The sequence below is a fragment of the Ovis canadensis genome, chromosome 18 (assembly GCF_042477335.2).
Source record: "Ovis canadensis isolate MfBH-ARS-UI-01 breed Bighorn chromosome 18, ARS-UI_OviCan_v2, whole genome shotgun sequence".
Lineage (NCBI taxonomy): Eukaryota > Metazoa > Chordata > Mammalia > Artiodactyla > Bovidae > Ovis > Ovis canadensis.
The window spans coordinates 42,600,919-42,617,967 of record NC_091262.1 but is presented as its reverse complement, the minus strand read 5'-3'; the positions used below and the strand labels follow the sequence as shown (position 1 = coordinate 42,617,967).

Sequence of the window (17,049 nt, the reverse complement as noted above, 5' to 3'; positions counted from 1 at the left end):
CTGCCCCCCCTCACCCCCACCACACGGACTCAGCTTTGCCTCAGCAGCTCCCCGGCCTCTGGAGCCAGACCACCTCAGCTCAGATTTTGGCTCTGGCATGGGCAAGCGCTGCAATCACAGACAAGTTACTTAACCTTCCTGTGCTTCAGCTTCCTCTCTGTAAACAGGGGATAATGACAGTACCTACTTGCAGGGTTCTTAAGAAGATTAAATGAGTCAGTTCAGGGAAGGCATATAATAAGGGTCAAGCAGTATCTGTGGTCCCCAACATAGAGATGAGTTCCATTCCGAGAGGACCATCGTTAAGTCCAATTTGTTCTTGAGTCCAACAAAGTAAGCCCAGGTGCCCAGCTAACACACTTGGCTACATAGTACTGCACTATAATAGGTTTATAACACTTTTCATACAAATATCAGATTAAAAAACAAACACAAAAAATAGAGAAAATAATTTTAATCTTACAGTACCTTGAAAAGTTCAGTAGTACCAACAGTATCACCACTGCTTTAACGTTTGCTTCTGGACATCCTGGGCTTGAAATAAAGACGCTGCACTGCTGTCCTCTGTACAGGACTGCACACTAAAGCGCACAAGAGCACAACCACGTGTAGAGGATGCGTGCATGTGACAGCATACACCAGACACATGAACTAAGTCATGTAAGTGGACATATGAATGCACATTCACATCTTTGAACATTCACAACTTGAAGGTTTATATGTAGGGGACTTACATATTCACTACTCCTATTTGTTTTTGCTATTATGTAGCCTACAGAAATTCTCATACAGAGAAGAGGAACAAGAATGATCACTGCAATGTTGTTTATGATATAGAAAAAAAAAACCTGGAGAAAAATCAAATAACATGAATTAATAAGGCAATGCTGTAACCAAATATGTGGCTTCAATACAACAGCTTAAAACTACTTCAAAAGAGTGAGGTAGATCTCTACGTACTTTAGTAGAGAGCTTTCCGAGATGTACTGTTGGGCGAAAACAGGACACACGGACACGAACGTGTGGATGGAGTGGTGTTGGGGGAGGGGTCAGTTGAGAATGGGATGAGGAGAGGCAGGGGATCTGGGGTCCTTCTCTTCACGAATCTTTCACTGTTTGAATTCTCTGTGAAGGGAGGATATTTATACAGCATACAAGTAGCTTTATCAAATAAGGAAAAAGTGCTTCATAGAATCCTTGTGAGCTGGACTGACACATGTCATCAAGTATGGGACCCTGTGCAAGGCAGGTGATGTAGGATGGGGGCTGAGGTGTAACCAGCATGGGAACCAGTGGGGTGAGGTTTGGCAGCAGGTGGAAAGGAGGGGAGGGTGGGGAACCTGTGCACCACCCCACCCAGTGCTGGCATTCTCCATCAGCAGCAATATGACCTCACAAAGAATCCACTGACCTAAATGTCAGAGAAGATTAGGTAAGGTACCACCAGGGCACTGAGTATTCATTAAAAATTTCACCACAAAACAGTTACAGACCCAAGAGGTACAGCTGCAACAACTGTGCAACAACATCAGCCTAAACTGTCTGTACACGCGCGTGTGCACCCATATACCCAGATATACAGACGAACATGCACACACACACGCATACACCCACACAGTCTAAAAAACTAAATGATAAGAGGGCACAGCCCGAAATGTTAACAGTTTATCTGGGGCAGGGGTTCAGTTCAGTTCAGTCGCTCAGTTGTGTCTGACCTTTTGCGACCCCCATGAATCACAGCACGCCAGGCCTCCTTGTCTATCACCAACTCCCGGAGTTCACTCAAACTCACGTCCATCGAGTCGGTGATGCCATCTAGCCATCTCATCCTCTGTCGTCTCCTTTTCCTCCTGCCCCCAATACCTCCCAGTATCAGAGACTTTTCCAATGAGTCAGCTCTTCACATGAGGTGGCCAAAGCACTGGAGTTTTAGCTTTAGCATCATTCCCTCCAAAGAACACCCAGGGCTGATCTCCCTTAGAATGGACTGGTTGGATCTCCTTGCAATCCAAGGGACTCGCAAGAGTCTTCTCCAATACCACAGTTCAAAAGCATCAGTTCTTTGGCGCTCAGCTTTCTTCACAGTCCAACTGTCATATCCATACATGACCGCTGGAAAAACCATAGCCTTGACTAGACGGACCTTAGTCGGCAAGTAATGTCTCTGCTTTTCAATATGCTATCTAGGTTGGTCATAACTTTTCTTCCAAGGAGTAAGCGTCTTTTAATTTCATGGCTGCAGTCACCATCTGCAGTGATTTTGGGCAGGGGTAGAATCATAAATGATCTTTTCTCAGTGTTTTTTGCTCTTTTCCATATTTTCCAACTTTTCTACATACCGTATTCTTTGGTATTACACAAAGAAAATTAAGTAACCACACAGTTTCATGTCCAGGCCAGGGCTGGGTGCCACCCTGGGTCATGAAGGCGCTTCTCTGTGGTTCTGGTTTCTGGCTGGGTGTCTGATGGACAGTTCTCTACTCTCATCCAAGGTGGGAAACACGGGGGCTTCAATGGGCCGTGGGAGGCGTCCAAGGGAAGCTCCCTGCCCTGAGACTCTCAGACTCCTAGAGGTCAGGAGTGCTATGGGCCACCTTCATTCCTGCACATGCGTGTGTGCCTAGTCACTTCAGTCGTGTCTGACTCTCTGTGATCCCATGGACTGTCGCCCACCAGGCTCCTCCGTCCATGGGATTCTCCAGGCAAGAATCCTGGCGTGGGTTGCCATGTCCTCCTCCTGGGGATCTTCCCGACCCAGGGATTGAGCCCATGTCTCTTGGTCTAACCTGCACTGGCAGATTCTTTATTGCTAGTGCCCCTAAGCCTTTGAAGGGAAGCCCTAGCCCAGGGACCTAGTAAGAAGGGAGGGTCTGAACGTGCAGCTCAGCCGTGCCCCTCACTGGGAGGGTGCCAGCATCTTCTGGACATGGGGCACTGCTATATCTCAATCTTTCCTTTGCCCGGACTGTACCCTCTGCCTCACCAGTTAGGAAACCTCGATTGCAGCCCCACGGCCAACTGCTCTCCGCAGCCTTTCCCAACGTGGATGCTGGAATGAAAGCTGCCTCCGTGGAAAGCCTTGCTCTGACGGGCCTGAGCCTCAATGAGTTACTCAGCTGCCCTGTGCCTCAGCTTGCTCATCTGTGTAACAGGGTTAATAGGGCTTAGGGGTGATGATCAGAGCGGTGCCTGGTGAACAAGAAGGGCAGCTCAAAGCCAACTGGTGGCAGTTGTGACAGAGGTCCTGGAACCCAGTGGCCAAGTGACCCAGTCCCCTGGGCTTCTAGAGGTGATATGGGAGTGGACAGCAGGCCCTGGGGCCAGACCACAAGAGGCTGCGGGGTGGCGGGGAGACAGGCTCCCTATCAGGCCAGGGCCCTGGAGCCTGAAGACCAGAGTTCTGCCCCACCAGGCAGCAGACAGGGCAGGAAACAGCACTTCAGTTAGTCCTGAAGAGGGGCAAGCTCTCCAGGTGGGCTCCATGGGAACGGGCGCCCAAGTTAAAGCAGCAGCCCCAAAACAGCAGATGCAGAGAAAGAAAAGGCATGTGGCACACTTCCCGCTCAGCAAAGGTCTGTACCAGCTGGGGTGTCCGGCGACTGTGAGGGCTCCAGGTGGGGATGGAGAGGCACGGGGCAGCAGGGGACAGCTCACTCCCAAGGGCCACACAGTTACGCTCTGCTACAGAAGAGCCTCTGTGATTTCAAGCCTGGGGTGGGGAATGGCCGAGGGAGGCAGAAACCCAATCGCAGAGAGGAGGCTGCAGGCACGACCAGGAGGCAGAGAGAAGGAGTCGCAGACAGGCACCAGGGAGGAAGGCAGTGCAACCCAGCAATGCCCTGGTTTCCGACTTGGAGGATTATGACGGGTGAGTGAAAGGACAGCCTCTTCTCCAGACCAGGGGGCCTTAGGCCCTTATTTGATGAGCCCACCCTGCCCCTTGCTCCCTCCTGCCCCAACTGTCCACCTCGGGGCATCTGACAAGGATCACAGGGTGGGCTGGGTCCTTTCACAGGCAATGATGGTTCTGGTGGAATGAACACGGGAGGTCATTTCTGAGAACCATACCACAAACAAAATGGGAAGCACCCAACCACGACGCTAGACACGGTTTATTCACCCCTGTGGCAGACAAGCCCTTTCTCCCATTGAGCAGACCAGCAAGGAAGGCGGCACCAGGGGCAGGAAGTCACAAGGCTCCAGGGAGGTCAGGAAGCTGAAGCCCACAGCCCCGTTCTGGCCAGGTTGTGCCCCACAGTAGCCAGGACTGTCCAGCCCTGCGGAGTATGGCTGGTTTGGGCCCAAGCGGCCAAGGCAGAGACAATGAGCCTGTTTCTTCTTCTCCACGGTGCCACTGACTTGACACTGAGGGCATTGATGGGCTGGTTACCATGGGAACTCAAGCTGCAGATCCCGTCCCATCCCATGAGCACAAGGCTCCCTCCTGAGAGTTGATGGCTGTTCATCCCATTCTGTGAGGTGCTGGACAGGGCCTCATGCCTGCCGCCAGGTCTCCAACACTCCACGAGCAGAGACACTGGGCCTCACAGAGACCAGGACTCGGCAGGATGATGGGATCCTATAGGATGGGAAGGGGCTGGGACATGTAGCTGACCAGACTGGGGAGCAGCTACAGCGTCACAGGGCAGCTCCTCCCCCCGCACCGTGGAGCTGGGAGGGGCCCACCGAGAGGTTCCCAGAAGCAGGGATCCAGATAAGTGGTGGAGGGGAGATGGTTCTGTCCAGATGCTGAGAGGAGCCTGATTGTGCTCAGTCACAATGCCTGCACCTGCCCCCGATAAGAGGCTCTCCCAGAGGTGCCTTCCCCGTGACTCTGAGGGCCCAGCACCCAGGGGAGCACTTAACAAACACAGTCTCAATCAATGTGGGCATGTCTGCCAGGCACAGGTGGCCCTGGGCCGACGGCTCTGCATTAGAGAGACAGCTCCATCGGACCTCATCTCCAGGAGCAGCCAGACAATGGGTGTGAACTGAGGTGCCCATGAAGCACAGAGCCCAGTGGAGGCACAGACAGGCCGGCAGACAGCAAGACGGAGGCCTGGGAGCCCAGGGGCATGGCTGCAGAGCAGCAGCCAGCCAGGAAGGACAAGGTACTGACCAGGAGGGCCATAGAAAGAGAGAGCCTTTCTCATCTGACAGAAAAGCACCAAGGATGCCACGAGGAAGCAAGCACAGAGTGAGGGGTCTGGCCAGAGCAGAAGGCGGTGGAAGGGGCAGAAGGGTCTACACGGCCTGGACGGGGAGAAGTGGGGGAACAGGAGGCCAAAGAGAGAAGCGTGGTTCAGACAGCACAGGAGGCACGGGAGCCCGGAGGGGGCAGCAGCCTCCAGGCCCCCAGCTCTGGGTGAGCCGGGGCCCACAGGGAGGGGGAGGAGGGCCCATCTAGGGGAGAGCCTCAGACTGCAAGGGACTGTGTGCGGCCCCCGGGGAGGGACGGGCTTTTCCCTCCACTGTGGAGACTCAGGAGCAAGCCTCAGTAAAGACCACACAGCGCAGAGCACACCAGCGCCAGCACTGTATGCACGCTCGAGGCTCCTGGGTCCACACGGGCCTGCGTGTCAGCGGCAGCACACAGCTGAAAGGCTCCTCGCCCAGCGGCTTACCCGAGTCTCAGATGCAGGGTGACGGCCCTCTGCCAGGCGGATGAGCAGGCAGGCGAGTCAGAAGGGAGGGCTTCGGGTCCCGGCCTGCCAGTTTGTAATGTGTAGCAAGTCACGCTTAACTGGACCAAGGTCTCCTCACAGTGAACAGGCCCAGCAGCACCGGCAGGCCAGTACCAGGCTCCATGGTGACAGCAGTCCCAGGGAACCACCGGCCAAGCCCAAGCACACACCAAGGTCTCCAGTCAGTGCCAAGGCCATGCTGCAGTCCCAGCTGGAAAGGACACGGACACTCGTGATCATGAAGGCCTCCATGGGCAGGGTACTGGCTAGAGAGAGGGGCGCCAGTGCCAGACGTGCCAGAAAAGACCAGAGGAACTGCTCTCTAGAGGCCAGATCTGTGCAGGGGCCTAGAGATCCCAAGAAGCCTGGAGTGTTCCCCAAAGTGTAGACAGTCCTGTGTAGTCCAAGACCAGAGAGGGGCCTAGACGGCCCTCAGGCTCTTCCATCCCACCAGGACCAACACTCTTGGCCTCCGCCAAGGTTTAAAACAACTTTCCCAATGGGCCATAGAGCTGGCTAGCCCCCTGGCCGGGTTCTCAGTCCTCGGACCCTGGCCTTGAGGGTTCTCCCAGAGCCATGCCCTGCGACTCAAGCTTTGCTCACCTCCCCCCACTGCAGCCCCAGTGACTCATGATACTGCCCATCAAATAAAGCCATGTCCACTTCAATCCATTACCATCTGCATGAAGAGGGCAGACAGGAACATGTAATACTGCATGACCTTCCCAGTCCCGGCTCTGTCTATCCCCACCCCCCAACCGCCCAACCGCCCCCCTGCCCCCCTCCCCCACCCCCGGCCCTGCCCCAGCTCACACCAGAAACTTGCCCTTGCTGTTCACAGACCATCCCGGTTGAGAGCATAAAAGCAAGATAGCCTCCAGGAGAAAACCAGTACCTAGTGACTGCTGTTCTGGGCTCACCTCGTCCCTCCCAAGCCCCCAACACTCACTGGAACAAGTTCCAGCCCATCACTTCTAACACCTGGCTAAAGCTTCAGCTTGCTCCTGGTTGTAAGAACAAGCTGTGTGCAGCAAGACAATTTTCCTCTGTTGACAAGTGAATGACAAAGGCCCACCTGAAATTCTGGGCCAGGTACGCTCAGCTCAGTAGCTATTTTAAGTAAAACTATTTAAGGAAAGTTCAAAACCATTTACGGCTCTTAGATCTTTCAGGGCCCTGGCAGCCAGCCTGCTATTTTATGCTCAGACTCAGAACCAACAAATTAGCTCAATACTCCAGGCAAAGCAGAAATGCAAGGGCAAGCACAGAGCCTCAGTGCCACCCTTAAGATAAACATCACTTCTAAGAGCTGCCAACGCCGTGCTGCTGTGATCCAGTGGGGGGCCAAAGGCTTGCTGCCATACTTCTTATGTGAATGAACAACGTCTTTTCTCTGAGTGAGCAACGTCAGAGGTGATGATGTAGGCTGGACTGAGGCCACCTCTGCTGAGAGCTGGCCTGACGGAGAAAGATGACTGGCAGAGGGGAAGGCAGAGGGGTGCATGGGCTCCAGGTACAGCTCTGTCTCAAGAACCCTGTGACTGCAGCCAGGACTTCTGTTTCTCCAGGTCACCGCTTCCTACACAAGTGGACCAACCCAGCCTGGACTTTAGTCTAGGCAGGGCATTCTCACCTGAGCCCACGGGTGACCCAAGAACAGTCATATATGGGTATGATGTGCATTTTCCCCCCCTCCTTTAACACTGCACGTGTACATCTGTGCGTGCATGAACGTAGGTGTATGTGGATACATGTATATGCATACGAATGTGCATGTGTATATCCATGTACATATGCATGTCTGTATGCAAGTGGGTGTATGTATGTTCTGACACACAAAAAGGTGCAAAATGCTTAAACATAATTTTGTATATCACTTATGTATATTATACATATACATACATGCCTGGCCTTCCCAGGCGGCTCAGTGGTAAAGAATCTGCCTGCCACTGCAGGAGAGGCAGGTCCGATTCCTGGGTCAGGAAGATCCCCTGGAGAAGGGAATGGCAACCCAAATCCAGCATTCTTGCCTGGAGAATCCCATGGAACGAGGAGCCTGATGGGCTATAGTCCAAGGGGTCACAAGAGTTGGACATGACTCAGCAACTAAACAACAACAAACACCTATATGCTTCTATAGCGGATTAGGAATTAGAACATTGCAGATTAAGTTTGAAATTCTACTAACTAGAATTTGATGTGGATCCTTCCAGCCCAAGCTTCTATACTTTCACTACCTGTGTAAGTGTTCATAAGTTCTACAAAATGGCTTAGTGTTTTTTAAAAATTTACATAAATACTATTACACTGTGCACCTGCAACCTGCCGTTTCACTCAACATTATTTCTGGGATGTATCTATGTAGATACACACCTAGTTCCCTCTTTTCTAAGTACTGTTGAGTACCCTCTGGTGTGACAACTTTTCTCCTCCATTCTTCTCCTGGCAGTATTTAGGTGATGTCTCCCTTCATCTAGAGATGCCCCCACGGACACTCCTGTACAAGTCTCCTGGAGAAGCAGTGAGGATCTCCCAGGCTGAAGCCAGGATGTGGACAGGCTGACACAACCGACCTCCTATTGCTCTCCAAGCAGCTGTACCAACTGCCAATTCCTGGCTCCTCCACAGCCCAGGCAGCCCTTCATGCTGACACCATCTCGGTCTGCCAACCCCACGGGCGTGAAGTGGGATGACCACCTTAAGGCCCATCAGTTCCCAGGGAGGCTGGGCACTTTTTCTCACCTGGGTTTCCCTTTCATTCAATTCCCTATTCATATATACCTCCCCATTTGTCTACCTGGCGCTTATCCTTTTTCTTATTCATTTACATATGTTAGTCGCTCAGTCGTGTTCAACTCTTTGCGACCCTGTGGACTGTAGCCCACCAGGCTCCACTGTCCATGGGATTCTCTAGGCAAGAATGCTGGAGTGGGTTGCTATTTCCCTCTCCATTATTCATTTATAGCCTTTTAAATAATCTACACATGAATCTGTTATATGTTATAAAATACTGTTATATGTTATAAATACTTCCTAATCTCTTATTTGCTTTTTTAATGTTATGACACCTTTATTAATGGATAAATCTCTTCCCTTCTCTATTTGATCTTTTTGTGTCTTGTTTAAGAAATCCTTTCCTTTCTCAACTCTCCTACACTGTTGGGTTAGAATGAAAATAGGTGTAGCCACTATGGAGCAAAGTATGGAGAGTCTTCAAAAAACTAAAAATAGAACTACCATATGACCCTGCAGTTCCACTCCTGGGCATACATCTGAACAAAACTATAATTCAAAAATATACATGCAGCCCTATGTTCATGGCAGCACTGTTCACAATAGTCATGGAAGCAACCTCAATGTCCATCAATAACTGAATAGATAAAGAAAATGTGGCACATATATACAATGGAGAAGGAAACAGCACCCCACTCCAAATTTCTTACCTGAGAAATCCCATGGACAGAGGAGCTTGGCATGCTATTGTCCACAGGGTCGCAAAGAGTTGGAGATGACTTAGCAATGAAATAGCATACAATGGAATATTGCTCAGCCACAAAAAAGAATAAAGTGGCAATCTAAAATATGGCACAAATCAACTCATCTACGAAATAAAAACAGACTCATAGACACAGAGAACAGATTTGGGGTTACCAAGGGGAGGCAGGGTGGGGGAAGGATGGACCTGGAGTTTGGGGTTAGCAGTCATTATCTATAGGATGAATAAACAACAAGGCCCTACCACATTGCACAAGGAACTACATTCAATATCCTACGAATGAAGAATATAAAAAACGATATTTATGTATGTACAACCGAATCACTTTGAAATTGACACAATATGCAATTCAACTATACATCAGTAAAATAAGTTATAAACAGAAATCCTCTCTTTTGCCAATGTGATGAAGGTCGTCCTCAATGATACACACTCAGGCCCTCATCCTATCTGGAGTTCCCATACAGTGGGAGGTGAGGGTCTGCTGCCCTTCCCTGCGGAGACCTGGCTCTCTCAGCACCGTGTCCTGGACTGCCCAGCCCTCCCATCCACAAGAACCTCTTTGGCTCACACACAAGCTCCCACATATGCCTGGGCTGGAGTCACTGTCACCGACGGACACGACCATCACCAGGCCACGGCAGAACTGCCATGACCACTGAAACTCATGGTGGCAGACACTGCCCTCCCCATCTTCCTTCTCGGAGTCATCTATGGTATTTGTGTGATTTCATATTCGATATAAAAATCTACTCACACTAAACTAGCTTATACTGAATTTACACATTAGTTGAGGGGACCTGTGACAGTCACCTCTCCCATCATGAATGTAATCTCTCTCTCTATCATTCCTGCCTGCTTTTTCCCAACACTTTTTTTTACAATGTTTTATAATCCTCTCCATGGGAGTCTGACACTTCTCTAGGATTGATTCCTAAGTATCTAACAGCTCTTATGCTGTCCTCGCAGCTGTGGCCATTGTCAGGGGTCTCTTGTCAACAAGCCCCCACTTCTCTCTCTCCTTAGTTCTAATAGTTGGCCTCTGGGTTCTCTTGGATTATCCACATGGTTAATTTTGTCATCTGTCAAGAGTGACATTTGGCTCTTTCCAATCTTTATTCTTTTTTTGTAAACTGTGTTGCATTATCTGGGATTCCCATTATAATATAATGAGTTGAGGGGCAAAAAGAAATGTGTTTGTCCTGTTCCCAATGATGTATATTTTTAAATGGAGAGGATCCAGAGCCTCTTTCAGACTCTGAAAGGGATCCATGATTCAAGACAGGTGAATAACCACTGGTATCATTTGACCCGCACCACACAAGATAAATAGGATCAGGTCCATGGCTGTATGAAGGTAAAGTCAGGGCTTGAGTGCAGCAAAGACCAGGATGAAGAGTCAGGGCAGGCGCCGGGCACACCACCAGCTGCCCACTAAGGGTCTAGGGAAGGTCACTCACAGGAAAACTGGGAGCCAGGAACGTGGAAGGAGACAAAGCACAGTGCAGCCACCAGAGGTGATGCACTCTGCCGTGTGGACACAGGGCTCCCAGCCCTCGCGCCACCATGGCTCACTCACCCATAAAGGAAAGCCAATAATACATACATCTTACTTATGAGTCACAGATTCTCCTGGCTGAAGAAGGCAAATACGGTTTTTAAAGAGTTCTTACTGAGTAGGTAGAGGCCGGACTGCTCCAGGCCTTTTCCACATTAGCAGTGACTTGGGGGAGGTGGGGGGGAAAGCTGCACTGGGAATAAAGTGTAACAGACCCTCCTTGAGAAACGACACACGTGTACACAAACACACACACACTCACCTCGAAGACAGCTCTTATCCCCTGGGTGTATGACAGCCTCCTGCATCAGTCCCAGCAGCATCCCATTCCCAGGCTGAGTGCCAGGCTGTGTGTAGCCCACCTCGGCTACTCTGGACACTCCCCAGGAGATCCCGGGGGAAGGGTGCACACCCCAACGAAACCTCTCCCACAGGCAAAGCAAAGACGGCAGGCTTCACGGTACAAGCCCCTCAGTAGTGGGATGCAAGTTGTTTGAAGATGGGGCGTGGTCAGGGGGCTGGCAGCTCTGATGCCTGAGGACAGGAGTGGTAAGGGGCCTCACCAGGCCTCTACTGCAATGTCCGGGAGATCCCCGCTCAACTTCAGTTCCCCTCTGTTCACCTAATTATAAGAGCCAGGAACCCAGGCACTTTGTAATTTACTGTGCCATTAAAGAGTCACTTTTAGCTGAAGACAAACTGCTGGGCCACCTGGGCGGAGCAATGAACTGTGGCAGGAGCCGGGCCTGAGCCAACAGGGGAAGCAGGCGCCAGAAGGGCACCAAGAAGCACTTTTTTCATCTGGACCATGAACCAAGAGATTTAGGAACCTCAGATTTAGGAACTGAAGCCAGTGCTGCCTGCCCAAAGGCAAATCTTAAATCACAGGATGTTTGCAGAGACCTGAGTGTTCAACATACAACAAAAAGACACACCAAGGACATGATGGGTTATTTCAGACACTCTCTGACCCGGGGTGTGAAGTACAGTTCAGACAGCAGGATCTACGTTTCCAGAAGGCCACACAACTCACATTAGCAGCGTTTGCACCGGACTTAGGATGCAAAGAAATGTCACTCACATCAGAGCCGCACCAGAGGTGGCCCACTTCTGTCACGGATAATGATGAAACTAAATTTAACGCTGGCTGGTGGCAGGGTCTGAGTTATGAGAAGGCGCGTCCCTGTCACTCCACTTGATCCTCTAAGTGTGTAGTTTGTTGGAGGTTTGGTCAACGCACAGAGAGGTCCCCCGGTGGGCCCCCACCCACCATAGATCAGGATCAACCCGCCGGGCTGGGTTGGCACAGGAAAAGGGAGCCTGCCTCTGAGGTCCTATGGAGCTACCCCACCCGCGGTCCTGCCCCAGGCTTGTCCCCTCTTGCTCGCTGACAGCACTCCTGTGAGCCAGGTGCGGGAGTGGTCAGGCCCTGGCAGGTGCTCTGCGGCCCGAAACACAATCCCGTCCCAACCACCGAGCACCTAAGTACACAAGGTCAACGTCCCGACAGGCGGGCGGATGGAAAGAAGGAAGAGACCAGCCTAAGGTCACACGACCGGTCCGCAGAGAACTGCCATCAGACCCGCCAACCAGAGGCCCAGAGACGAAGCCAACTCCCCCAAACCCTGCCGGGGGCCTGGAGGGGATTAAAGGCTGGACCCTCGCCTCTGGCTGCGGGGTCCAGGCCGCCCGGAAAGCCCCTTCGACTCTGGCCGCCCTCCCTCCGAGAGACGCGGACGCCGAGGGAGCGCACGACCTCAGTCCCCACCTGCGCGCGTACAGGGTCCGGAGCCCCGCGCCGCCCGTCTAGTTGGAGGGCCGGCGCCGATGGGCCGGGTCGGCGGCGGGAGGACCTGAGGGGACACGGGAGGACAGCGCTCTCCACGGGCTCCCCACCGGCGCGGCTGGGCAGGTGTCCGCGTCGGGGTGCTGCCCGGTTGGCCGCCGAGGACCCCGCGCCGCGCTCCGGGAGACTCCTCACAGGGCGCCCCCTCGCGCCGCGCCCGCCGGCGGCAGCCAAAGTTTTGGGCGCGCGGGGCCATCCGCACTCACCTGGCCCAAGTTGAGGTAGCCGTGCGCCGCGGCCACGCGGTCCGCCACGGCCGGGCCGCCCAGCACTTGCACCGCCCAGTGGTTGGTGTAGACGGGGCGCGGCGGCGGCGGCGCGGAGCAGGCGGCGGGCAGCGCGAGTAGCAGCAGCCAGCGCCAAGGGCGCGGCGCGAGCGGCCGGAGCCCGGGCCCGCCGGCGGCCCTCGAGTCGGGGCCCGCGTCCCCGGCGGCGGCGGGGGCGCGGGGCGGCGGCCGGGGCCCGGGCGCGGGCGGCGCGCGCGGAGGCATGGCAGTGGCAGGCTCGCGCGGCGCCGGAGCGGCGAGTGCGCCGGGGGGTGGGGTGCCGCCTTTTAAAGCCGCTCCGCGCCGGGGAAGCGCCGCCGCCGCCGCGGCGGGCGGGAGCGAGGGGAGGAGGCGGCGGCCGCCGCGCGTTCCCGCCCGCGCGGCCCGGCAGTGCCCTGGCCCGCGCTCGGTGACCGGCACCCGGCCCTCGCGCGCCCCGGGGAAGAGCTCCCCCCTCACCCGTAACTTCCCGCAGACTAAGGGGGCGCCTGGGACACGCGTTCCCCCAGCGGCCGGAAGGCCCAGGGCATCTCAGGTGAGTTCCACTCCCAGCCTGGCTGCCGGCATCTCCCTCCCGTCGGGGTGCCTGGGGGCCTCATCATTTGCCTAACAGTGTTTGACCTCCTGCCCGCAAAGCCTTACTCGTCCCCGCGTGAGAGCTCGGCTCGTCTGAGTATTGGGCGAAGAAACTACAAGGAAAGACGGGTCGGCCGCTCTGAGAACCAGGCCTGACAGTGTCCCAGGTTTGGCTTCGGGAGGAACCTCGGGGACAGCTTTCTTGGGGGAGGACGGCGCTGTGGGTCCCCAACTGTCCATTTCCCAGCAGCGCGACTGTGGGCAAGCTGCCACCCCTTTATCTGTGAGTGCAGTGACAACAGTCATCTCCCTGGTGGCGCTGTTCAGAGGATGACAGGAGCGCTGGCCAGGCACCAGCTTTTGCTGAGAGTTTGTATGAGCTCTGGCCTGCCTCACAGTAGGAGATCACTAGTTGTGCAGGCTTAAACGCCACTCCACCCCCACCACCGGACCCTGGGACCAGTCAGGGAGACAGTCAGTGGGGTCTTCCTGGCTCTGCTGCCTCCAGCAGCCTAGAGTCCAGTAGAGACACACTTGGTGCACCTGGAGAGCTCCAGGAGTGTCACACATTGTACAGGAGACTGGCCAGGGTCTCTTCTGCCATTCCTCCTAAGGGCTGTTGGTCCCAACTGGCCACGCGTGGGAAGCAAGGCTTCACCCTGATTAACACTGGCAGCAAAGCAGAAACTAGGCCAGGAAGGCCTTTAAGTGGGAAGAGGACCAGTGACCTGACCGTCTGCCTCTGGATGGCTGTAGAGAGCTCAGGGTGTGCGTCTGTGGCTTGGCAGGTAGGAAGCAGGTGATGAGGGGCAGGAGCCGGTGGGGACAGAGCAGGACCTAAGGATGATGGCCTCCCTGGGGCCTCTCCAGCCTCCCTCTCAGGAGCCCTTTGGTTTCATAACCCACATGATTCACCCTTTATGCAGGCATGAGTCACCGAGTGGAGGTGGGAGCATGGGAGGCCCGACAGGGACCAGCCGAACTCCTGCTCACACGATCTCCTGCCAGAGGCCCCTTTTGGAACTGGAATTGATTCCCCACACCTTCTCCTCTTCTCTGCACTAAATGCAGTCTGTCCTCCCCTTCCTCCCCTGCCAAGGGGGCTCAGCTCCCTGGGCCTGCCCCACCAGGCAGAATGCAGACCCCTCCTTCCCCACCTGCAGACAGCCTCACCCTGCCCACCCTTGAGGCAGGAGGCCCAAAGGCAGGCAGGATTGCCCTGTGGGAGATCATACCGCTCAATGGGGCAGAGGCAAACCCAGAACCTGCAGCCCACCTCCTCCCAGTGGCACCCTGGCTGCCCACAGAGGAGGGTCACTGTCACTTACCAGCAATATACCTGTCCCCATCTGGCCCCTGTTGGCCAGACTGTCCCTGGGCCTGGACCCTGTGTTGTTCTCCTTCAAGTCTGTGACCCTCCAGGTGGACCTAAAAGCTGTCAAACAGAGTGAAGTAAGTCAGAAAGAGAAAAACAAATATCATATGGTAATACATATATGTGGAATCTAGAAAATAATTTCCAGAGCAGAAATAGAGACATAGGTAGAGAACCAACGTATGGATACCAAGGGGGGATAGGAGGCAGTGGGATGAATTGGAAGATGAGAATTGACATATACAATCCTCCATGTATAAAATAGATAACTAATGAGAAGCTACTGTTTAGCACAGGGGGAAAAAAGGCACCATCTGTTTGCAGGACATTATTAAGTTAACCTTAAAAATGCATTCCAATATACATTAGGTGCAGACAAATACTGTTTGATTCCATTTATATGAAGTATTGAGAATAGTCAATTTCATAGAGGCAGAAAGTACACTGGTAGATGCCAGGGAGGTTGGGGGGGGGGGGGTGCGGGTGTGGGGAGGGGGATGGGGAGTTAGTGTTTAAAGGGGACAGAGTTTCAGTTCAGGAAGGTGGAAAATTTGGGAGATTGATGATGGTGAGAGTTGCACGACTATGTGAATGTCCTTCACTGAGTTCATTCACCATATATATGGTTAAAACAGTATGTTTTATATTATGTGACTTTTACCACAATAAAAAAGAAAACATGAAAAAAAAGTGTGTGACTCTCTTCACGCTAAGGCTATACTGCACAAAATCTAAGTTATTATGAGGCAGCTCATGCCTCCCAAGAGTGCACCCCATGACAGCAGTGATTTTGACAGACAGAGATAAGGGTTTTTCCATAACAATTTAGTAGATTAAGGGATTCAGCCCACTGAGCTGAGAGTAGACTAAAATGCATCTGAATTTTTATTTGGAGGGATTGGAATTTATTAACATCTGCTCATTTGAGGCTAAACTTCCCATTTATTGTGGACGTGCCCAGACAATATCTTGGCTTCAATGTGATAGGCAGACCAGCTTCCCAAAATGAACATCCCAAATCATAGTGCCCCCTGTGGCTTCCTGTTGATTTCACGGTGACAGGACCGCTCAATCACAGAAGTCTAGCCCTCTGCTCTGTGATGGGACCTGGAATGCAACTTGGCTCATCCTCCTGCAGGAAGAGGGTTTCCCATTCACTCTAGTTTCAGCTCTCCAGACTGCCCTTGGGGGTCGCACAGCTCTGCAGGGAAGGGGAGGTCAACAGTCCTACAGGTTGATGGGACATGGACCAGAAAGATGACTGGAACCAGTACATTTTTCAGAATTTTTTAAAATTACTTTCTGACTGCACTGTGCAGCAAGTGGGAGTCTCAGTTCCCCCATCAGGGATTGAACACGCACCCCTCGCACTGGGATAGCCAGTGGTGGACTGCCAGGGAAGTCCCTTCAGAAGTTTTAGCAAATGCTAACATGACAACGTGATAGTTATGCCAGCATCTTCTCAAATCAGACCAGAGACGGCAGCATTGCTGGTGGATATTACTTCATACAAAGGCTGACCCCTTTACACAAGTGCAGGCTTATACAGCTGGGGCCATGAGATGCCCAGTACTGCCCATACCACTGAACAGAAGATGATTTCACATAGCTACTGGGGTGTGCTGGAGCAGAATTTGATCCAGAAATTGCCTCCATTTAGGCAACAGGCACTTGACTGAAAAACTGCATTTCTGGACATGTGCTCTATTTGGCAGGTCAAGGTGGCCCCCACAGAGTGTCTGATGCGAGGGAAGAGCAAGCCCTCAGCAGACCTTCGCCCCTGCTCTGTGCAGCCCCAGGCAGAGTTTCTTCAGTACCCTCTGCCAGAAATGGCAGTGATGATGCTGTCTCCACGCAAGAGCCGCAAGGCCAGTCAAAGCTGAAGCGGGCCAAGTCCCTTGCCCAATCTGGCACCGAGTTTGCACTGAACAAATGGTAACCACTGCTGCTGGGCACCAGGAGCCTCCAGGGGGGCATGGAAATGTCCTGTCCTCCCCCAGGCCTCGTTGCACATTTCCTTGCATTTTAACATCCCGGAAATCTCATAGAAGGTGTTTTGCGATCACCACTGGCCTGGACCGAAATTGAGATCTTCCCAAGTAGGTTTCTGTTTGCTCCCACCAGTGATCTGGGGCATAGCTCCTGAAACCCCTTGGGGACCACGTGGGTGTGTGGCCCCAGTTGAGAACTGGCTGGCCGTTCAAAGGGTCGGGATTCCTCCCTGACTCCACAATGGCCAGGACAGAGG

General features: G+C 53.2%; 1 protein-coding gene and 1 long non-coding RNA gene across 4 annotated transcripts in view; one reads left to right on the top strand and one right to left on the bottom strand.

Annotated features, from left to right (window-relative positions):
* Positions 1 to 13,109, bottom strand: part of PCSK6 (proprotein convertase subtilisin/kexin type 6) — a 171,061-nt gene extending 157,952 nt beyond the window's left edge. For both annotated transcript variants that reach the window (XM_069560066.1, XM_069560067.1), the window contains exon 1: positions 12,791 to 13,109. In XM_069560066.1, the coding sequence (XP_069416167.1) occupies positions 12,791 to 13,075 (285 nt within the window). In that variant the 5' untranslated portion in view covers positions 13,076 to 13,109. The remainder of the gene's footprint in view (positions 1 to 12,790) is intronic.
* Positions 13,110 to 13,163: 54 nt separating this feature from the next.
* On the top strand, positions 13,164 to 15,491 carry LOC138423790 (uncharacterized). Of its 2 annotated transcripts, XR_011250447.1 has the most exons (4): positions 13,164 to 13,385; positions 13,487 to 13,593; positions 14,041 to 14,214; positions 14,353 to 15,491. It is a non-coding gene; the product is annotated as an uncharacterized lncRNA (long non-coding RNA). The 2 variants fall into 2 exon arrangements; XR_011250448.1 differs by lacking the exon at positions 14,041 to 14,214.
* Positions 15,492 to 17,049: the final 1,558 nt, after the last annotated feature.